Here is a 22545-nt window from a genome sequence, read left to right as displayed (position 1 = left end):
CAGGATGGCGGTCGGTTTCTAGCGGAGTGCCCCAAGAATCAGTTCTAGGACCGGTTTTGTTCAATATCTTTATTAATGACCTGGCTGAGGGGATGGATTGCACCCTCAGCAAGTTTGCAAATGACACTAAGCTGGGGGATTGGTAGATACATTGAAGGGCAGGGATAGAGTCCAGAGTGACCTAGACAGATTAGAGGATTGGGCCAAAAGAAATCTGATGAGGTTCAACAAGGACAAGTGCAGAGTCCTGCACTTGGGATGGAAGAATCCCAAGCATTGTTACAGGCTGGTGACCGAATGGCAGTTCTGCAGAAAAGGACCTGGGGGTTACAGTGGAAGAGAAGCTGGATATGAGTCAACAGTGTGCCCTTGTAGCCAAGAAGGCTAAAGGGATATTAGGGAGCATTAGGAGGAGCATTGGCAGCAGATCCAGAGATGTGATTATTTCTCTTTATTTGGCTCTGGTGAGGCCACATCTGGAGTATTGTGTCCAGTTCTGGGCCTACCACTATAGAAAGGATGTGGACGCATTGGAGAGGGTCCAGCAGAGGGCGACCAAAATAAGGAGCTGGACCTATGAGGAGAGACTGAAGGATTTGGGTTTGTTTAGTCTGCAGAGTGAGGGGGAATTTGGTAGCAGCCTTCAACTTCCTGAAGGGAAATTCCAAAGAGGACGGAGAGAGGCTGTTCTCAGGGGTGGCAGATGGCAGAACAAGGAGCAATGGGCTCAAGTTACAGTGGGAGAGCTCTAGTTTTGGATATTAGGAAAAACTATTTCACTAGGAGGGTGGTGAAGCACTGGGCTGGGTTCCCTAGGGAGGTAGTGGAGTCTCCATCCCTAGAGGTGTTTAAGTCTCGGCTTGACAAAGCCCTGGCCGGGTTGATTTAGTTGGGATTGCTCCTGCCTCGGGCAGGGGGCTGGACTTGATGACTCCTGAGGTCTCTTCCAGCTCCATGGTTCTATCCAAGTCAAGAGGGGTTCTATCCAAGTCTTGAGCAGTGTGAGATGGAAGGCTGAGGCTGGGGCTGGGGGATTTGCAGGCTGTCACCCTGTACACAGTTCATGAATGGCTGGAAGAGCATTTGTATAACTGCTGGGTAAGCCTGCTCATTCTACTGGCTGCATGAGCAGCACCTGGAGGGCTGTTTTCCCCTACCAAGCAGTGCAAGGCACAACCCTGGGTTGGAGCATGAAGGGACCCTGGGGGATGTCACCAGGGTACAGAGGAGATCTGGAGACTAGCACGGGGGAGGGGCTTCAAAGTCTTGGAAAGCTGCAGCTGGCTCCAGAGGAAGCAGGCTGGTATCGGGGGCCAGATGCGTGAGCAGGGCTGGTCCAGAGCCATTTCCCAGCAGGCATGGGGACTGCAGCCCTGGCGTCTCCCTGCAAGAGGGGCTGTGAGGTGTCCATCTTTGGCCCTCCTTGGAGCCCCAGGAAGCTAAAGGGACCCCATATTGTGGCCAGGGGAAGTGGGGTGGGAGGCCATCTCCAAAGGATACAACCCAGAACTTCCAGTTGTGCAGCGTGCAGGAGCGGACGTACTCGTCAAACATGTTGCGCATCTGGTCGAAGCGCTGGCGGGTGATGGGCACCCCTGTGGCAGGCAGCTGCTGCTGGCACAAGCTGCAGGGGCACAAGAAAGTGGCATTTGAGTGCCAGGCACACACTGAGGGGTTAGCACTGGGGAGACAAGTCAACATCTCACCTGGCTCTCCAGCCGCCCTCAGACCCTGCCATGCCCCGGCCTTGTCAGGCGGGATGCAGCGTCAGGGAGTGATGGGTGGTCACCATTCCCTAGGCATGCCAAGCTGATGACCAGGGCTTAGTGATTCCATGGCTGATGGTCACCAGGGGAAAACCCACTTCTGGAACATATCAGCAAGGGGGGGGGGCAGCATTCCCACTGTTGGGGCAGCAGGGGTCTCCTGCCCACCTCCCCATGCCCACTTTCCTGCCAAGGGCTGCCCATAGTGATGGCAGGCTCACTGATAGGTGCTTGGTGCCACCCTGCACTTGGCATGGGAGAGGAGATTGCCACGGGTGGGGGACTAATGCTTGTATCTGGGTGAAACTGGCTCCCCATCCTGTTCCTGCATGTGCACAGCACCCTGCTCTTGTCTGCCCCAGCATCTAGGGCCCATGGGGAAGGGCTGAACAGGCTCCTCAGCTCTCTTCAGGGGCATGAGCCTCCTCCCTTCCCAAGACCTGTGTGTGGGTCCCACATTCTGCCATTTCTGCAGGGCTTTGCTCCCTTGGCTGTAGCAGAGGCAGCACCAAGCCCATTCACAAGCCCCAGCCAGGCTACGTGGAGCCCGAGTGACTGATTTGTGATGAGCTGGGGATGGCTGGGGAGTTGTGCTCACAAGGTCCAATCCACCCCCAGTGGCAGGTTAGGCACTGCAAGGAAGGGGGCAATGTGCCTCGCCTCCATTAATCATAACCCTGCGTTGCTTAGCCACTGCCCATCTCCCCCAGCACATTACAAACAGAACAGAAAACCGTCTCCCACCTGGGGATGTGCAGCTGCTTCTGGGGTGGAACCCCATGCTGGGGGACTGAGGCCCCTGATATGGGAAGTGCCACCCCCTGCTGAGTGGTTACCCTTTGCCCTGCCCTGCCCCCCCTACTTGATGGCTGCATTGAGCTCCTCGATCTGCCCCCGCAGCCGCTGTGCCTCGTCCTGCAGGGCAGCCCTCTCCTGCTGCAGCTTGCCGATGTACTCCGCCGTCTTCTGCAGCGTGGTGGCCTTGCTGACCTGTGGGGCCAGATGTGGGAGCTGAGGGACACCATCCCACTGCTCTGCCTCCCAGGCGGACAGAGCTCCTCAGCCGGCGGATGGGCCTGCCATGGGAGCCAGGGGATATCGCCTGTGCCAGGCCTGCTGCAGGGGCTCCCAGACTGAGGCCAGTGCAGGCAGGACAGCCTGTCGCTGGGGAAAGGGGCTAAGCGGCAGTTGGCTGGGGGCCTAGTGCTGCTGGGTGACTGATGCAGCCCAAGCCTGGTGCTCCCGCTACCAGCCCAAGGGACTCTGTGGAGGCTGGGGCATCGTGGTGCATTGAGGTTTGGTGTCCCCGGCGAGCTGCCTAGGCCTGAGCTCAGCACCTGCTTTGGGTTTGCTCCCCGCTCACTTACCTTGATGCTGGGCTGGGCACTCAGGGTGCTCACCAGCCCATGCAGGGTGTCAAAGCCCAGCTTGATGTTGAAGCGTCTCTTCTGCTCTGCGGAGATGTGGATAATGCGGCGGCTCTCCGTCTGCAGGGCAGGGCAGGGTCAGGCACCCCTCCGGAGGGGGGGGCACAGTCCTAGCACCCCCACCTGAGCCAGGGCCAGGACAGACCCACTCATGCCCCAGCAGGGGGGAGTGGATATAATGCAATAGGGGCACAAGGTGGGACATGGAGGAGGCAGCTGTGCCCAGAGCAGAGGGTGGGCAGAGAGGAGACATCCCACAGGGAGGCGTTGCCCCCCTGGGGAGCCCTGGGCCGTTCCGTACCTTGTTGGACTCAGGCGGCCTGCCCCGGCTGGGGGCGGAGTGAGGCGGCGAGATCTCAGCAGTCAGCCCCACAGCCGGCACCGGGGAGACTTGCCCAGACTTTGGCCAGTCACTGGCTGGAAGATAAAATGAGACTGTGTGTGGGAGGGACTGAGTGGGCAGCAGCAATTCCCTCCTGGACCTGCCCCCAGTGCAGTGGCTGGGACTGGAGGCAGTGTGATGCGCAGGCTGGGTCCTGTGAGCCTCGCACACACGGGCTATGTGTACACTCGCAGCTTCTTGCGCCAGAAATATGCAAATGAGGCTAAGCGTAGAATATCGCCGAGTCTCATTTGCATACCTAATGAGCCACCATTTTCACAGAAGAGACTCTTGCACCAGAAGGAGCTGTCTACACTGCCCCTTCTTGCGCAAAAAAACCGCTCTTGCGCAATGCCGTTATTCCTGAAAATAACCAGTTTTGTTCAATATCTTTATTAATGACCTGGCTGAGGGGATGGATTGCACCCTCAGCAAGTTTGCAGATGACACTAAGCTGGGGGGAGAGGTAGATACGCCGGAGGGCAGAGATAGGGTCCAGAGTGACTTAGACAAATTGGAGGATTGGGCCTCCAATCTGATGAGGTTCAACAAGGACAAGTGCAGAGTCCTGCCCTTGGGACGGAAGAATCCCAAGCATTGTTACAGGCTGAGGACCGACTACCTAAGTAGCAGTTCTGCAGAAAAGGACCTGGGGGTTACAGTGGATGAGAAGCTAGATATGAGTCAACAGTGTGCCCTTGTAGCCAAGAAGGCTAATGGCATATTAGGTTGCATTAGGAGGAGCATTGCCAGCAGATCCAGAGATGTGATTATTCCCCTTTATTCGGCTCTGGTGAAGCCACATCTGGAGTATTGTGTCCAGTTCTGGGCCCCCCACTACAAAAAGGATGCGGACGCATTGGAGAGGGTCCAGCGGAGGGCAACCAAAATGATTAGGGGGCTGGAGCATATGACCTATGAGGCGAGGCTGAGGGAGTTGGGTCTGTTTAGTCTGCAGAAGAGAAGAGTGAGGGGGCATTTGATAGCAGCCTTCAACTTCCTGAAGGGAGGTTCCAAAGAGGATGGAGAGAGGCTGTTCACAGTAGTGACAGAGGGCAGAACAAGGAGCAATGGTCTCAAGTTGTGGTGGGAGAGATCCAGGTTGGATATTAGGAAAAACTATTTCCCTAGGAGAGTGGTGAAACACTGGAATGGGTTACCTAGGGAAGTAGTGGAGTCTCCATCCCTAGAGGTGTTTAAGTCTCGGCTTGACAAAGCCCTGGCCGGGTTGATTTAGTTGGGATTGGTGCTGCCTCGGGCAGGGGGCTGGACTTAATGACTCCTGAGGTCTCTTCCCACTCTATGGTTCTATGATTCTATTATTCTAAGAGCCTCTTCTGTAAAAATGGCGGGTCATTAGGTATGCAAATGAGGCTCGGCAATATTCCACGCTTAGCCTCATTTGCATATTTCTGGTGCAAGTAGAGTCTGGTGCGTGTAGACAGACATAGCCAAGGTGTCCCAGTCTGAACGACTGAAGGGTCCTGCCCCACTCCACCAGAGAGACAGAGGGCAGGCGACTGGAGCAGACTGGAACCCCACTAGGCTGAAGCTGGGCACAGATTGGCTTGTGCCAGAGGCTTTAGGGAAAGGAGTCACCTCCCCATAATGCACTACACTGACCAAGTTTCAGCTTGGGGGCCTTCCTTCCTGACCATGCAGTGGTAGAACAGCCTGTGCCCTGGAGCATGGGGATGATGGCCTTTGACACTGATCCCAAACACTGTCCTTGCTGAGCCTGGCTTCACTCAGATCATAGTCTAATCACTGCTGACTCTCACTAAGCCATGGGACTCCATAAAGTCCTAAACACTATATCCAAAGCAAGGGAGTCATTCTGTGGTACCTCCTGGGTTCACCAAGCATCCCTGTGTTCCCACATTTCACATGCATGCACGTGAGAGAGAAAATTGATTCCATTCTCCATAACTCTGTCAAATCTCCCCGCACTCCTTTCTGATCCCAACAGACCTTGTCTTTGACAGCACTGCACCTATCAGTAGTACTTTCACTCTCTGCTTTTACTGACTCTTCTCAAGCTCTCTGGGAGGCGGATATGAGTTATTCTCAGTAGCCAAGTTAAATGATTTGCCCAAGGTCGCATAGCAGGTCAGTAGTAGAGCCAGGAGAGACCCCCCCACACACACACACATAAGCCCTACACTAACCAGAAGAGGTACTGCTAGTACCAGCCATTGCCCCTTTCTAGTCTCACTGCAAGGGGTGACCTGATATGGGCACAGGTTCCCAAGGAGGAGGGACAGGGGACAGGGATCCTCACCAATTCCAGAGCCACTCAAAAACTGCCAGTTATGTGCCCTGGGAAATTTTGAATTGTTTTCATTTATTTTCTTTAAAAAATGTCCAGGAAAAAGGTCAGCTAAAACATGTCTGGCAAACATTTTGGTTGTTGAAAAGTAAACATGATTACTTTTTACCAAAATCCAAAAATGTTAACCCAAAATTGACATTTTTACAGAAAATAATTGTGGTTTCTTCTTTTTTTTCATTGTACAAACAGATCACAAGCAGAATGAAGTGTTACTGCAAATATTTTTCATCTGGTGAAAGACACTTTTTTGCAGAAAAAACATTGAGAAAAAAATTCCAACCAACTTCACTGGTTTGCTCTTCTGGCAACTGATTAGCACCAGATTTCTCCCTCCTTCATCTTCCTGGGAGGGGAAGAGGGGGAGAAGAACTGGGCATGGGTCGGCACTGACCACTGCACCTGTGTGGGACTACCCGCCAGGACCCTGCCAAGCTGATTCAAGGGCTCCGTATGGTTCTGCAGCAGTAGGGCAGCAAGGCTGGCTTGGGTCTCATGTCCCTGGTGTGACTCGGTGTTCTGGCTTTTCTGGGTCTCTCTGTTTTTCTCACCCGCCTGCCTAGTCTCTGCTAACCCTGCCCTGTCCTGGGTTAATAAGGGCCAGGACTCAGGGAACAGCACCAGCAGCCTGCTCAGTTCTGGCTGTGGAGACCCAGAGGGGAGCCTTCTCTGGGTACATTTCCCCCCACTGAAACGCTGCTGCGCCTACATCCCCTGCAGGGGCCTTTGCTCTCTCTGGGGGGGTCACTGTGCTGCTCACCACAGGCTGTTGGGGGGGAGAGCTGCTCCCTCTTGGGGACAAGCAGGGATCCCGGCTGCACCACAGTCCGTGTGATGGGGGCAGACTGGGAGGGGCTGGAGCCAGGAGACAGCCCCGGATTCAGATGGGCCGTGTGGGACAGGAAGCCAGAGGGGACTTCGGCAAGGCCCCCATCCTGCAAAGAGAGAACCCGGAGAGAAGGAGTTTGCCCTCTGGGCTCCCCAGGCAAATGGCCTGGGAGTGAGGAGGGGCCCAGGCCTTCCCCACGCCCACAGGACACTATAGCCACTTGACTCTAGCACACAGGGAGAGCTGGGCGCTGGCCACAGGGCTGAGGCTCAGACTAGACCTACTCTGAGAAAAGGATGAGGAAGAGCAAGGGCCCCATCTCCTCACCGGGCTGCAGCAACATGCTGAGACCCAAGGCTCCTGGCACAGCACAAGGGACAGGCCCCGTCGCCCCACTGCCTGAAAGCCGACCGTGTCAGGCTGGCCGTGGGGTCCTGCATGACTGGTGCTATGGGGCAGCCCTCCACAGGCAGCAGCACCATGTGAGATGGCCCCTGCCGGGGGTCACGGGACCCTGCGTCAGCCCTGAGCCAGGCAGAGAGAAACCAGACTGTTTTTAACCTGAGGAAATGCAGGATGTAAAATACCATCCCAAGTGCCCCCACCTAGCTCTGCACCCCGTTCATCCAGCCCCGTGCCCCTCGCACTGCCAGTGCCCGCTGCTGCCCTGGGGCGCCCCGTACACCCAGCCCCGTGCCCCTCGCACTGCCAGTGCCCGCTGCTGCCCTGGCGCACCCCGTTCATCCAGCCCCTCGCACTGCCAGTGCCCGCTGCTGCCCTTGCGCGCCCCGTTCATCCAGCCCCGTGCCCCTCGCACTGCCAGTGCCCGCTGCTGCCTGGCGCGCCCCATTCATCCAGCCCCGTGCCCCTCGCACTGCCAGTGCCCGCTGCTGCCCTGGCGCGCCCCGTTCACCCAGCCCCGTGCCCCTCGCACTGCCAGTGCCCGCTGCTGCCCTGGCGCGCCCCGTACACCCAGCCCTGTGCCCCTCGCACTGCCAGTGCCCGCTGCTGCCCTGGCGCGCCCCATTCATCCAGCCCCGTGCCGCTCGCACTGCCAGTGCCCGCTGCTGCCCTGGCGCGCCCCGTTCACCCATCCCCGTGCCCCTCGCACTGCCAGTGCCCGCTGCTGCCCTGGCGCGCCCCGTTCATCCAGCCCCTCGCACTGCCGGAGCCCGCTGCTGCCCTGGCGCACCCCGTTCATCCAGCCCCGTGCGCCTCGCACTGCCAGAGCCCGCTGCTGCCCTGGCGCGCCCCGTTCATCCAGCCCCTCGCACTGCCGGAGCCCGCTGCTGCCCTGGCGCACCCCGTTCATCCAGCCCCGTGCGCCTCGCACTGCCAGAGCCCGCTGCTGCCCTGGCGCACCCCGTTCATCCAGCCCCGTGCGCCTCGCACTGCCAGAGCCCGCTGCTGCCCTGGCACGCCCCGTTCATCCAGCCCCGTGCCCCTTGCACTGCCAGAGCCCGCTGCTGCCCTGGCGTGACCCCTTCATCCAGCCCCGTGCCCCTCGCACTGCCAGAGCCCGCTGCTGCCCTGGCGTGCCCCGTTCATCCAGCCCCGTGCCCCTCGCACTGCCGGTGCCCGCTGCTGCCCTGGCGCGCCCCGTTCATCCAGCCCCGTGCGCCTCGCACTGCCAGTGCCCGCTGCTGCCCTGGCGCGCCCCGTTCATCCAGCCCTGTGCCCCTCGCACTGCCAGTGCCCGCTGCTGCCCTGGCGCGCCCCGTTCATCCAGCCCCTCGCACTGCCAGAGCCCACTGCTGCCCTGGCGCGCCCTGTTCATCCAGCCCCGTGCCCCTCCCTTCTGCCCTGACATACACCTGCTCATCCAGCCACACCATCCCCCAGCTCTGCCATGCTCCTTGTGCCTGCCCTGACACTCTCTGCTTATCCAGCTCTACCCATGGTTTGGACAGAGGCAGCAGGAGTGGCAGGAGAGCTCAGTGGCGCGGCTGCATGCCGGAGCCCATGTGTAAGCCCAGCGTGTGGCAGAAGGCTGGTGCTCTCAGGGCCCAGCCGACGGTGTGGCTCTTACCGGAGAGGGTGGCGAGGTGGGGATGAAGTTGGTACTAGGAGTAGCTGGAGGGTCCAGGGACAGCTCTGGTTTAGCTGCAAGACAAGGTCGCAGAAGGGGAGGATGCAGCATGAGGAGAGCCAGGCTGGGACTCTGCAACGTCCCCCTCACAGCAGAGTAAGCGCCAGCCAGAGGGGGCTCGGCAGGGAGACGTGGCCTGACTCTGCTGCTGCTTCCTGGCTTTCAGGGCAGAGAGTCTGGGCCCAGCAATGCCAGGGTGCTCAGCAGAGACTGCGCAGCTTGGGAGAAGGGCAGGACTAGCACGCAGGTGTCTGCAAATCAAGCCAAGCCTGGCAACCCTACTCACAGGCCACCTGGGCCCAGGGCATCTGGTGTAGGAGGCAGGCACAGTAGAACGAGGGTCCCAGTCTCAGGCAGGCCGTGGTGAAGGATCTTTGGCGCGATCTCCCCCACGCTGGCAGGGAGCCTGTCACGCCTCCCATCGCCACTGGCTGCATAGCCCGAGGGTGGCACGGAGCCGTCAGGAGACCAGCCAGCCTGAGCCACTGTGGCCAGTGAGCTCCTCCTCTCTCCTAGGCCAGCGCCCAGACCCAAGGAGCTGAGGAATCTGACCTGGGCAAGGACAGGGCAGCACAGGCTCCGGGCACTGTACTGGGAGATGAGCGGTTCCAGGGTGAACGGCAGCACTCCCCGAGCCCCCAGCCTGTGTGACTGGCACTCCCATGGCCGAGGGCTCTCACCCTGCCCCCGCCAGGCCGCCAATGGCCTCCTCCCAGCTGGGCAGGGTCACCGTAGCCTCCAACACTCCTGCTGCAGCCACCCTCCTTTCCTTCCAGTGCCCTAGGCCCATGGCTCAGGGGCCCCTGCAGGCAATACCCACCCCAGCCCCCGTCAGCCAGCTCCTGGGCGACTCCTGCAGTTCAGCCCCACCTGAGACTCATTCCTCTCTCCTCTGTCTCTGCCAGGCTGCCTGCCCCCACCCCCGACTGCTTCCTCCACACCGTGGCAGCCTGCAGGAGGGACAGAGGCAGCTGGCAGCCTGCAGCAGCGCGACACCATGGAGCGTGGCATGGCAGGAGTGAGGAATGAGCCCAAGGAAAGGGCACTACCAGCTCAGGCCCAGATACCAGCTCCCCTTCCCCTCCCTGGAATGTAGGGTCAGCCCCTTCTGCCACCATCCTCTGGTCCCTGGAACCAGCCCCCATTGCAGCTGAATGAGGCCAGCTGGCCAGGGGGGCAGACAGACACCCTGAGCCAGCGGAAAACCCTCCAAACAACGCCCCCCCCCGCCCATTACCTGCAGTCAGGAGCTGCGTCAGACAGGGGGTGGGCACAGGGAGTCCTCGGGGTCTCTTTGCCTTGGTGCTGGCTGACTTCATCATCGGCCTGCTGCCCCCTGGCGGCAACTGCCCTTTGGGGGAGACAAACCTGGGGCTGCTCAGCATCCCGGGGGGCAGGGGCTGTGCGCTGGACAGGACAGGGTATGCTGCAGGCAAGAGGTCCTCGCTGGCACCCAGGCCTGGTGCCTGCTGGGTGAAGCAGGGCGTGGACAGTGAGGAGGCCGTGTGGCTAAGGAGCGAAGGGCCTGTGGAGCTGGCGAAATGGAATCTGGTTCTTGGTGCAGAAGCCGGTGGGCACAGCGGGGCCTGGCCCAGCAGGAAGGCGCTTGGGGGAGCTGCCGGGGCGCAGTAGGAAGGGCCATAGGGCTCCATGCCAAGGCTTTTGCTGAGGAGCCCGTACTGGAGTGGGGGCTTGTGCTTGAGGTCGGTGCACAGGCCAACCCGGGAGTCCGTGGGCCGTGGGGCTGGCGGGAAATCAGGGCTGAGGAAGGAGCCGGGCAGGCTGAGCTGGGAGGAGCTGCTGCTGCTCGACTGGAAGAGAAGGGTAGGGTTATACAGTGCAGACTCAGCCGGGCCGCCAGAGGGGCAGGGAGACAGGGACAGAACCCACCACGCAGATGCCAGGGGCCTGACACTGAGGTGAGGTAAACAGAGGCCAGTCCCAGGGCAAGGGAGAAGCAGGCCGTGATCCCTACTCACCTGCAGCAGACCACTGGGTGGGACTGTGGCATTGACATACGTGGCAGGCAGGGCTCTGGCGGCCATCGGAGGGCTGGCATGACTGGCAGGCAGAGCACTGCTGCTGTACAGGCTGTCAGCCATGGGTGTGAAGCAGGGCTGCTCCTGGTAGCTCACATGCACCTGTGAAGGCAGCGGGCGATGGCTGAAGAGATCTGCCAGGCAAAGCAGAGACCAGTGACTCTTGCGGCTGCCTCAGGCCATGCTTGGCTGGTGCAGGGTTTGCTCTGAGCACTGGGCCAGCCAGAGCACCAGGTCTACCTGCGCTGACAGCCATTCTCCTGTAGCCCCACTCAGGGCAGAGAAACTGTCCTGGGAGTCTGGGGAAACCACCCATCCTGCTTAGTGTCATGCAGGGCCCCAGCCAACCATAACCCGGCTGCAGTATTGTACTCCACCGCCAGCCCTGCCTTTCCTGATGCCGGCAAGTGGCCCCTAGGACTGGGGGAGTCTGAGGGGGAGGGGCTGCTCGGCTCACTCTCCCCTTCCCAGCACCATCCCCTCCAGCCCCCCAGCGTGCCTCTTTCTCCTCCCAGGCCCATCGCTGGGGCCTTGCGCCCCTGCGGGCCAACCCAGCAGCCCAGTGGGGCGGGCTGTGGGGCAGACACTCCCTAAAGCCAGGGAAGAGTGCTGGGCCAGGTCCTGCTGAATACAGCCCAGCCTGCTGCAGGGCTCTGCTCCCCACCATGGCTCAGCACGCAGGCCCAGACCCCGCCCCTCCAAAGGCTTTTCCCTAATGCAGGGTCTCCATGCAGCCCCCATGCGGACAGGCTCAGTGCAGGTGGCTCAGTATCTCCCCAGGGCTGGTGATGGCAGGGGTGCGGGCATCTTGGAGTATCCCAGGGAGGCGATTTTTCGACTTCAAGCTGAGATGAAGGGGTGCTGGCTACAGCGCGGAGCTCTGGGTGCCCAGGTTCTCACTCGTGGGGCTGGGGGGGCAGATAAGGGAGTCCCTGGCTCCCCATGCTCCATGTGGCAGTAGCAGTTGTGAAATGCTGGAGTTTCTGGTGCAAAGAGGGAAGAGGCAGCCCCATGCAGTCCACAGGCTGGGGCCCAGCTGTGCTGCACAAGGGGGAGGAACACAGGAAAACCCTCCCATGCCTGCAGCAGGGTGGGACCCACCTTCTCACACCCATCTGTCCAGCCATGGCAGGCATGGTCCTTGGGACAAGGCCAGCCTGCACCAGCCCACAGGGTGGGAACTGCTGGCGGAGGGAGAAATCAGCCAGCTCTGCAGCTCCAGCTTCCCGCCCCATGTGCTGGTAGGCTCAAGTCTTTGGACTGCTGAGTGGGGTGTAACCAGCTCGGCCAGCCTTGCATCCCACGTGCGACCCCTCTCCCAGCCCTGGATCCTACATGCGACCCCCCCCGCCGTACATCCTACGTGCGAACCCTCCCCCTGCCCTGCATCCTACGTGCGACCCCTCCCCCGGCCCTGAGTCCCACGTGCGAACCCTCCCCCTGCCCTGCATCCTATGTGTGACCCCTCCCCTGGCCCTGCATCCTACGTGCGAACCCGCCCCCTGCCCTGCATCCTACGTGCGACCCCTCCCCTGGCCCTGCATCCTACGTGCGAACCCGCCCCCCGCCCTGCATCCTACGTGCGACCCCTCCCCCGGCCCTGAGTCCCACGTGCGAACCCTCCCCCTGCCCTGCATCCTATGTGTGACCCCTCCCCTGGCCCTGCATCCTACGTGCGAACCCGCCCCCTGCCCTGCATCCTACATGCGACCCCTCCCCTGGCCCTGCATCCTACGTGCGAACCCGCCCCCCGCCCTGCATCCTACGTGCGACCCCTCCCCCTGCCCTGCATCCTACATGCGACCCCTCCCCCGGCCCTGAGTCCCATGTGCGACCCCTCCCCCGGCCGTGCATCCCACGTGCGACCCCTCCCCTGCCCTGCATCCTACGTGCGACCCCTCCCCCGGCCCTGAGTCCCACGTGCGACCCCTCCCCCGGCCTTGCATCCCACGTGCGACCCCTCCCCCGGCCCTGGATCCTACGTGCGACCCTTCCCCTGCCCTGCGTCCTACGTGCGACCCCTCCCCCGGCCCTGGGTCCCACATGCGACCCCTCCCCCAGCCCTGAGTCCCATGTGCGACCCATCCCCCGGCCCTGGGTCCCGCTTTTGACCCCTCCCCCGGCCCTGGGTCCCGCGAGCGTCCCCTCCCCGGGCCCTGGGTCCTGCGAGCGTCCCCTCCCCCGGCTCTGGGTCCTGCGAGCGTCCCCTCCCACGGCCCTGGGTCCTGCGAGCGTCCCCTCCCACGGCCCTGGGTCCTGCGAGCGTCCCCTCCCCCCTCCCCGGGCCCTGGGTCCTGCAAGCGTCCTCTCCCCCCTCCCCGGGCCCTAGGTCCTGCGAGCATCCCCTCCCCCCTCCCCGGGCCCTGGGTCCTGCGAGCGTCCCCTCCCCCGGCCCTGGGTCCTGCAAGCGTCCCCTCCCTCCTCCCCGGACCCTGGGAGCGTCCCCTCCCCGGGCCCTGGATCCTGCGAGCGTCCCCTCCCCCGGCTCTGGGTCCTGCAAGCGTCCCCTCCCCGGGCCCTGGGTCCTGCGAGCTTCCCCTCCCCCGGCCCTGGGTCCTGCGAGCGTCCCCTCCTCGGGCCCTGGGTCCTGCGAGCGTCCCCTCCCCCGGCCCTGGGTCCTGCGAGCGTCCCCTCCCTCCTCCCCGGACCCTGGGAGCGTCCCCTCCCCGGGCCCTGGGTCCTGCGAGCGTCCCCTCCCCCGGCCCTGGGTCCTGCGAGCGTCCCCTCCCTCCTCCCCGGACCCTGGGAGCGTCCCCTCCCCGGGCCCTGGGTCCTGCGAGCGTCCCCTCCTCGGGCCCTGGTGTGACGTAGTGGGGGTACCTGGCTGGTTTCTATGCTGCTGGCTCTGGGGGAACCCCCACTGGCTGCCGTGGGTACCACGACCCAGCAAAACAGGATGAGTCACTATGCAAACCAGTGGCCAGACACCCCCCATGGAGAGGAACAAAGGAAGGTGGAATGCTGCCTTGGCTGGGGGGCAGGGCTGGAAGTTGGGGAGTTGGTTGCTGGCTGTCGGAGGGCATGGAGGAGAGCCTAGGGGAAGGGGCTGGAGTTTAGGGGCCCAGTCTCCCCCATCTCAAGGGGGCCTGAGGCATCCTAGCCCAGTTCCTGTAACCAGATTACATCTGTGCTGCGCTGTGCTGGAGGAGCAATAAACCACCCTCAATTCCACTGGCTGGTGCAGTCTGTTTGTGCCATTTCGGGGTGCAGGAGACGGGGAACCCCCAACGCGCCGTCACACTGGTGTCAGAAGTGGGATGCACTGCACCCCGTGGATGGAGCTTCCAGCGGCGAGCGACAAGGCACAGTAGAAGCAAGAGCCCTGGAGCCAGGCGTGCTGGAGACAGAGCGAAGCGGTTCCTGGGAATCGTGGGGCGCTGCAGCACTAGACTGGTGAGTCTGCACCAGGTCCCAGGACCGGGGACTTTCCAGGGTTAACTGGCTGGGGCGGGAGGAAGGGCAGGCTGCCCCAGAGGCAGGGGCTGGCCGGCAAACCTCAGCTCAGAGAGAGGGGAAGGATGCTCAGTGCACCTCCCCTGGGAGGTCTGATTCTCAGGAGGCGGATTTCTCCGTGTACCGGGTGGGGGCAGGACGGCCCCTGCGGAGCGAGTGCCTCATACCCCTGGAGGTGGATGGTAGGAAGGTGACGGGCTTCTGGGACACGGGGGCGGAGGTGACTCTGGCCCGATCCGACATAGTGGCCCCGGAGCGGATACTACCCCACGCGCAGCTGACCCTGAAGGGCATAGATGGGTCCCCGTTTAAGGTGCCTGTAGCCCGGGTGCATCTGAAATGGGGGGCGAAGGAAGGCCTCAAGGAAGTGGGGGTGCACCCGCACTTGCCCACCGAGGTGCTGATGGGGAATGACCTAGAGGAGTGGCCCCATGAATCCCAGTGGGCACTAGTCACTACCTGGAGCCAGAGCCAGCGGGGGGCTGACAACGTGGGTCCAGGGAAGGACTCCTGGCAGCATCCTCAGGGTCCCATCCCAGGGGACACGGGGTCCAGCCAGGCTGGGACTCCGGACCTAGGCAGAGGTGGGGGACAGGTCCCGATCCCTGCCTCAGCAGCTGAATTCCAGGCTGAGGTGCAGGCAGACCCCTCCTTGCAGAGGCTGAGGGACCAGGCTGGCCTCCGTGCAGCTCAGCCCCGGGGGAGAGGTGGCCAGGAGAGATTCCTGCGGGAGCGTGGGCTCCTGTTCCGTGAGTGGCTCCCCCCCAGGAAGGCGAGGGCATGGGGGGTCCAGCGGCAGCTGGTCGTCCCCCGAAAGTATCGCCTCAAGCTGCTGTATTTGGCCCACGATGTCCCCGTTGGGGGCCACCGGGGGATCCGGAGCACCCGGCTGAAGCTGCTCCAGCACTTCTATTGGCCGGGAATCTTTACAGCCGTGCAGCGGTACTGCCGGTCCTGTGACTCCTGCCAGAGGGGCGGGAAGGCCCAAGACAGGAGGAAAGCGGCTTGGGGGTCTCTACCCCAGATAGAGGACCCTCTGGGCTTGCTGAGAGAGTTATGGGAGGGGAAGTCCTCCCTGGATGGAGCATCGGGGGTGGAAGCCGCCCTGGCTGTCCAGAGAAGGCTCACTGGGCTCATGGCCCCGGCCCGAGAGACCCTGGCCAGAGATCAAGGCCAGTGGAAGGGTGGGTGTGACCCCCGAGGACAGGCCTGTGCCAGTCGCCCTGGAGCGGGGCGGCGAGTGGACAGAGGGAAGCCAGCTCATGTGGGGCCTCGCCACAGCCGGCCTGAGTCAAGGGGAGCACCCATGTCCCCGGGGCGGGTTCCCACGCAGAGGACCCGAACTTCCCTAGGTCACGAGCGGAGTGACCCTGCTCAGTTCGCTCTCGGAGGGGGGAGAACTGTGACGTAGTGGGGGTACCTGGCTGGTTTCTATGCTGCTGGCTCTGGGGGAACCCCCACTGGCTGCCGTGGGTACCACGACCCAGCAAAACAGGATGAGTCACTATGCAAACCAGTGGCCAGACACCCCCCATGGAGAGGAACAAAGGAAGGTGGAATGCTGCCTTGGCTGGGGGGCAGGGCTGGAAGTTGGGGAGTTGGTTGCTGGCTGTCGGAGGGCATGGAGGAGAGCCTAGGGGAAGGGGCTGGAGTTTAGGGGCCCAGTCTCCCCCATCTCAAGGGGGCCTGAGGCATCCTAGCCCAGTTCCTGTAACCAGATTACATCTGTGCTGCGCTGTGCTGGAGGAGCAATAAACCACCCTCAATTCCACTGGCTGGTGCAGTCTGTTTGTGCCATTTCGGGGTGCAGGAGACGGGGAACCCCCAACGCGCCGTCACACTGGTGTCAGAAGTGGGATGCACTGCACCCCGTGGATGGAGCTTCCAGCGGCGAGCGACAAGGCACAGTAGAAGCAAGAGCCCTGGAGCCAGGCGTGCTGGAGACAGAGCGAAGCGGTTCCTGGGAATCGTGGGGCGCTGCAGCACTAGACTGGTGAGTCTGCACCAGGTCCCAGGACCGGGGACTTTCCAGGGTTAACTGGCTGGGGCGGGAGGAAGGGCAGGCTGCCCCAGAGGCAGGGGCTGGCCGGCAAACCTCAGCTCAGAGAGAGGGGAAGGATGCTCAGTGCACCTCCCCTGGGAGGTCTGATTCTCAGGAGGCGGATTTCTCCGTGTACCGGGTGGGGGCAGGACGGCCCCTGCGGAGCGAGTGCCTCATACCCCTGGAGGTGGATGGTAGGAAGGTGACGGGCTTCTGGGACACGGGGGCGGAGGTGACTCTGGCCCGATCCGACATAGTGGCCCCGGAGCGGATACTACCCCACGCGCAGCTGACCCTGAAGGGCATAGATGGGTCCCCGTTTAAGGTGCCTGTAGCCCGGGTGCATCTGAAATGGGGGGCGAAGGAAGGCCTCAAGGAAGTGGGGGTGCACCCGCACTTGCCCACCGAGGTGCTGATGGGGAATGACCTAGAGGAGTGGCCCCATGAATCCCAGTGGGCACTAGTCACTACCTGGAGCCAGAGCCAGCGGGGGGCTGACAACGTGGGTCCAGGGAAGGACTCCTGGCAGCATCCTCAGGGTCCCATCCCAGGGGACACGGGGTCCAGCCAGGCTGGGACTCCGGACCTAGGCAGAGGTGGGGGACAGGTCCCGATCCCTGCCTCAGCAGCTGAATTCCAGGCTGAGGTGCAGGCAGACCCCTCCTTGCAGAGGCTGAGGGACCAGGCTGGCCTCCGTGCAGCTCAGCCCCGGGGGAGAGGTGGCCAGGAGAGATTCCTGCGGGAGCGTGGGCTCCTGTTCCGTGAGTGGCTCCCCCCCAGGAAGGCGAGGGCATGGGGGGTCCAGCGGCAGCTGGTCGTCCCCCGAAAGTATCGCCTCAAGCTGCTGTATTTGGCCCACGATGTCCCCGTTGGGGGCCACCGGGGGATCCGGAGCACCCGGCTGAAGCTGCTCCAGCACTTCTATTGGCCGGGAATCTTTACAGCCGTGCAGCGGTACTGCCGGTCCTGTGACTCCTGCCAGAGGGGCGGGAAGGCCCAAGACAGGAGGAAAGCGGCTTGGGGGTCTCTACCCCAGATAGAGGACCCTCTGGGCTTGCTGAGAGAGTTATGGGAGGGGAAGTCCTCCCTGGATGGAGCATCGGGGGTGGAAGCCGCCCTGGCTGTCCAGAGAAGGCTCACTGGGCTCATGGCCCCGGCCCGAGAGACCCTGGCCAGAGATCAAGGCCAGTGGAAGGGTGGGTGTGACCCCCGAGGACAGGCCTGTGCCAGTCGCCCTGGAGCGGGGCGGCGAGTGGACAGAGGGAAGCCAGCTCATGTGGGGCCTCGCCACAGCCGGCCTGAGTCAAGGGGAGCACCCATGTCCCCGGGGCGGGTTCCCACGCAGAGGACCCGAACTTCCCTAGGTCACGAGCGGAGTGACCCTGCTCAGTTCGCTCTCGGAGGGGGGAGAACTGTGACGTAGTGGGGGTACCTGGCTGGTTTCTATGCTGCTGGCTCTGGGGGAACCCCCACTGGCTGCCGTGGGTACCACGACCCAGCAAAACAGGATGAGTCACTATGCAAACCAGTGGCCAGACACCCCCCATGGAGAGGAACAAAGGAAGGTGGAATGCTGCCTTGGCTGGGGGGCAGGGCTGGAAGTTGGGGAGTTGGTTGCTGGCTGTCGGAGGGCATGGAGGAGAGCCTAGGGGAAGGGGCTGGAGTTTAGGGGCCCAGTCTCCCCCATCTCAAGGGGGCCTGAGGCATCCTAGCCCAGTTCCTGTAACCAGATTACATCTGTGCTGCGCTGTGCTGGAGGAGCAATAAACCACCCTCAATTCCACTGGCTGGTGCAGTCTGTTTGTGCCATTTCGGGGTGCAGGAGACGGGGAACCCCCAACGCGCCGTCACACCTGGGTCCTGCGAGCGTCCCCTCCCCCAGCCCTGGGTCCTGCAAGCGTCTCCTCCCTCCTCCCCGGACCCTGGGAGCGTCCCCTCCCCGGGCCCTGGATCCTGCGAGCGTCCCCTCCCCCGGCTCTGGGTCCTGCAAGCGTCCCCTCCCCGGGCCCTGGGTCCTGCGAGCGTCCCCTCCCCCGGCCCTGGGTCCTGCGAGCGTCCCCTCCTCGGGCCCTGGGTCCTGCGAGCGTCCCCTCCCCCGGCCCTGGGTCCTGCAAGCGTCCCCTCCCCGGGCCCTGGGTCCTGCGAGCGTCCCCTCCCCCGGCCCTGGGTCCTGCGAGCGTCCCCTCCTCGGGCCCTGGGTCCTGCGAGCGTCCCCTCCCCCGGCCCTGGGTCCTGCGAGCGTCCCCTCCCCGGGCCCTGGGTCCTGCCAGCGTCCCCTCCCCCAGCCCTGGGTCCTGCGAGCGTCCCCTCCCCCGGCCCTGGGTCCTGCGAGCGTCCCCTCCTCGGGCCCTGGGTCCTGCGAGCGTCCCCTCCCCCGGCCCTGGGTCCTGCAAGCGTCCCCTCCCCGGGCCCTGGGTCCTGCGAGCGTCCCCTCCCCCGGCCCTGGGTCCTGCGAGCGTCCCCTCCTCGGGCCCTGGGTCCTGCGAGCGTCCCCTCCCCCGGCCCTGGGTCCTGCGAGCGTCCCCTCCCCGGGCCCTGGGTCCTGCCAGCGTCCCCTCCCCCAGCCCTGGGTCCTGCCAGCGTCCCCTCCCCGGGCCCTGGGTCCTGCGAGCGTCCCCTCCCTCGGCCCTACGGGCCACATGTGTCTCCTGCATCCCTAGTGCGCTGATGCCAGTTTAACTCCTCCCGTCTCACCCAGTGAGGCTGCTGGCCGGGAAGCAGGGCCCTGCCAGCGGCCCAGGGGAACGTCGCTGAGGCCCCGGTGCCCGCGCTATAACCTTGCGTGTGGCCTGTGGCTCACCACATCCTGTGGCCTTCCTGCAACCAGGCCGCGTGACCCTCCCTGTCCCCAACCCCGCGCCTTCCGCAGCCTCAGACAAGCCCAGCACAAAGTGCTGGCTGGCCACTTCCAGGCTGCCGCTTGCTTGCAGGGAATGAGCCTTACCCAGTAATTCCCTTTGCTCTGGGGCGGTGCCCCTGGCTCCTAATGGGCAAGGCTGAGCACCTGATCCGGCTAGTGACACAGGTCCCACTGGGGCCCTACTGGAGGCAGATCAGAGGCAAGAGGCCAGGCACTGTGGTCTCCGGTCTCTGGCTGAGGCTGGGGCGTTGCAAAGCCAGTGGGTTTGCTGGAGAGGAGGCTCCTCGTGTTGCAGGTGAAGACGGGTGGCTGCCCAGCGGAGCTGTGCCTGGGTGTCTGTGCACAAACCATAGCTCACGTCTGACAAGCCCCTGGCAACAGATCCCTCTGGCTCAGCCTCTCCAGGCAGGAGGGATGGGCTCCAGCAAGCCCATACCTCAGTCCAACACCACGTCACTGCCACCCTGGGAGCTGGCAGTCTGTCCATGCCATGCCACCAGCCCCACCCTGTCCACACGTCCACCTGCAGCCTCAGGCCTGCTGCCCAACTGCTTTCCCTCCCACTGCCCTTGGGTGCTATTTATGGCACAGCGCTGCCTGGCATGAACCCTTTGCCAGGAGCCAGTCCCCAGAGCCCTGCAGAGAGGTGTTAGCTGCCTCCGGATCCAGAGGACACCCCAGCCCCAGATCACAGCATGGCCTGGCTGGTTCTCTCCAGAGTTCGTCTACACTGGAGAGGGAGGTGCAGTGCACATGGGCTGGCCTGAGGACAGGTCTAAGTCCCTCCTCAGGCGCCGTGACGCACTCCTGCTGCGCTCTGCCAGTGGCAGGTGAGCTCCAGCAACGCCAGGGCCTTCATGTTTAGCTGAGCGTGGACCTCCCCCTCCCGTTCCCCCTGCAGTGACACCATTCCTAGAGACCCAGAGACGAGGCAGGGGTCCCAGCAGGGTCAAGAGCTTGTTTTGGCACCAGCCACCTTAGGGAACCCACCGCTAATCATCCCGCTCGCCGCCGGACATCCCGGTGTCTCCCATCCCCTCTGAGTCCATGGCAAACGGGCAGGGAGCAGGCTCCTAACCTCCTGGCAGCTGAGCAGAGTCCTGGATCGGGAGACCAGTGCTGCAGAGGCCAGCTGAGCCGCATGCCCTGTGGTGCTGCCTCGGAACAGGCGTCTACATAGCTGGCAACCCCACAGCCACCTCCTGTCAAGTGGCCTCCCTTAGGGACACACTGGTGGGTGCGGGGGCCCAGGGAGGAATGAGGAGGGTCCAGCCCTGCCCTGCCCGCGGTGTCGCCATTCATAGCTGGGCCAGGTGGGTGTGCGAGGCAGCCTCGCTGCAGGGCAGACCCAGGAGCCCGGACCAAGCTGTGCCACTGCCTGATTGTGGGGGAGGTGTCGGGGGACAGGGCAGCTAGGATCTCACCCATGCAAAGTGTGAGCCCTCCCTCACCCACAGAGAGGCCAAAGGCAGCCCCCGCTCTGGGCAGAGCGAGGGGGCTGTCCCAGGGCCGGGGGATGAGTCCTGGCACAATGCAGGGAGGAATGTATTCTACCATTTCCCTACTGCTCAATTTAGCTCCTTGGGGGACCGCTCCAAGTGCACGAGGCAAAGGCAGCAAGTCCTGCTGAACTGCTGCTCCGTGCGGCGGCTGTACCTGCTTCCTACCCCCGGACAGTCTCACACCCTCCCCAAGCCCCTCAGCACTACTCACATCCCCTCCTCCTCAAGCACAGCTGCCGTCTCCCAGCCCTGGGACTCCCTGGGCCGGTGGCGGTAACCATGGCGGTGAGCAGAAGCCCTGCTGACTGCCGGAAACCCTTTGCCCTGGCAGCACGAGGCCTGGAGCTGTCCTCAGCGAAGTTCACGGGGCAGTACAGCTCCTCCTTGTGTCTGTCGCTTTCCCCAGCTTCCAAATCACTCTGGGATTTAAGCCCCCACCTCAGTCAGTGGTGAAGGGGGGGCCTGTTCTTCGGGAGAGCCAGGCCAGCCTAGCCCCACAGCTGTACCGAGAGCCACAAGCGGGTCCTACCTGAAGCAGGGTGCAGGCAGCAATCAGACACCGGGCCCAGCTGCTCCCCTAGCTCTGCCATCAGGACTTCTCCATCTGACTCAGACCCTCTCGCACCCAGCCGAAGGGCACAGGGTGGTTCCTCATTGCGGACTGGCTCCTGATGCTTGACTGACAGGCAGCCGGCACTGCAACAGGGCCTGGGCTGCTCCTTGGGCTTCGCTTGCTTTACCCTGTGCAAGGTGCTGACCTGCCTGGCGCTAATGATAGGGCCAGCAACCCCCTGGCCACCTCACTCACCCCCACCCACACTGCATGGGGGGAGGCATCTCCCAGAAAACCTTCCCTCTCAGGCTGCTAAGCCACGCAGCCAGCTTGCCGCAAGCAGTCCACACCCAGCAGCTGCAACTGAGAACAGCGCTCAACTCCGGGCAGCGAGAGTGTTGCCATGTCTCCCCCACAACACACCCCTCGACACACGCCAGGTCTGCCCAGGGATTACAACTAATCTGGGGCAAGGGATGTGTCACTGGGCAGGGGGCCCCCGACTCCTGACTCAGAACAATTCTCTTCCTATTAGCACGCAGTGAACTCCTGGACTGCACCTTTCTCACTCCCTCCATCTCAGCCATAGGAGAGCTAGCCAGGCCAGCACTGGGCCTTTTCTGCTCCCTAGAAACAGGGCCTGAGCCAGCCCCCTGGGCAGGAGGCCATGTCCCCCTCTGGCTGCGCCCAGCAGAAACGCTGACTTCCCAGAGTGCAAAGCCCAGAGTGTGAGAGCCAGAAGGGATCAAGCTGTGCGGCTGCTGCTTCAGCTCAGTCACTCCCTACACCCAGCATCCCCAGGAAAAACAAGAGAGAAAACATTTAGCCTGTCCCCTGGACACCCCTTCCCACAACCACTGCCCTTTGGTCACATCCCGTCCGCCGGAGAACAGGACAGTCAGCATGCGCTTCCATTCCAACACGTTAGCAGCTGGAAGTAAGAACCCTCACATTCCCAGCCTGCCCTGCAGAGCCCCAGCCCCACACGGCACAGCATGGCTGAGGAAGGCCATGGTTCAGGAGCGCTGACTGTCGGGAGCTCCCAGCAGAGTGACTTGAAAATAGGGGATGTGCATGGGACAGGGGGAGAGTTGTGGGAAAAGTAGAATTTTCAGCCAAATATTTGGCTAAAAACTGAAATATTGTGATGCAAACTAGTGGCATGGTGCCTTATGAGTGTTGTAAATTGAGCGCCTTATGCATGAGGCTCCAATTCTCTAGGGACCAGGTGCTTTTGCTGTCTCTCCCAAGCAGCACCCCCTCTGCCTCTTGGTA

At 62.7% G+C, this 22545-nt stretch overlaps 1 protein-coding gene across 2 annotated transcripts in view; it reads right to left on the bottom strand.

Moving 5' to 3' along the window:
• Positions 1-22545, bottom strand: part of MLXIPL (MLX interacting protein like) — a 48823-nt gene that overhangs the window by 6608 nt on the left and 19670 nt on the right. For both annotated transcript variants that reach the window (XR_016347646.1, XM_075904982.2), the window contains exons 8-15: positions 10802-10995; positions 10060-10633; positions 8763-8836; positions 6665-6839; positions 3495-3610; positions 3134-3253; positions 2629-2756; positions 1501-1624 (exon numbers count right to left, since the gene is read on the bottom strand). Coding sequence is in view for 1 of the 2 variants with exons in the window: in XM_075904982.2 (XP_075761097.1) it covers positions 1501-1624; positions 2629-2756; positions 3134-3253; positions 3495-3610; positions 6665-6839; positions 8763-8836; positions 10060-10633; positions 10802-10995 (1505 nt within the window). In the remaining variant the exon portion in view is untranslated. The remainder of the gene's footprint in view (positions 1-1500; positions 1625-2628; positions 2757-3133; positions 3254-3494; positions 3611-6664; positions 6840-8762; positions 8837-10059; positions 10634-10801; positions 10996-22545) is intronic.

This window comes from Pelodiscus sinensis, chromosome 21 (assembly GCF_052426305.1).
Source record: "Pelodiscus sinensis isolate ZL-2025 chromosome 21, ASM5242630v1, whole genome shotgun sequence".
Lineage (NCBI taxonomy): Eukaryota > Metazoa > Chordata > Testudines > Trionychidae > Pelodiscus > Pelodiscus sinensis.
The sequence above is the reverse complement of the archived record's forward strand: the minus strand, read 5'-3'. Positions and strand labels throughout refer to the sequence as shown.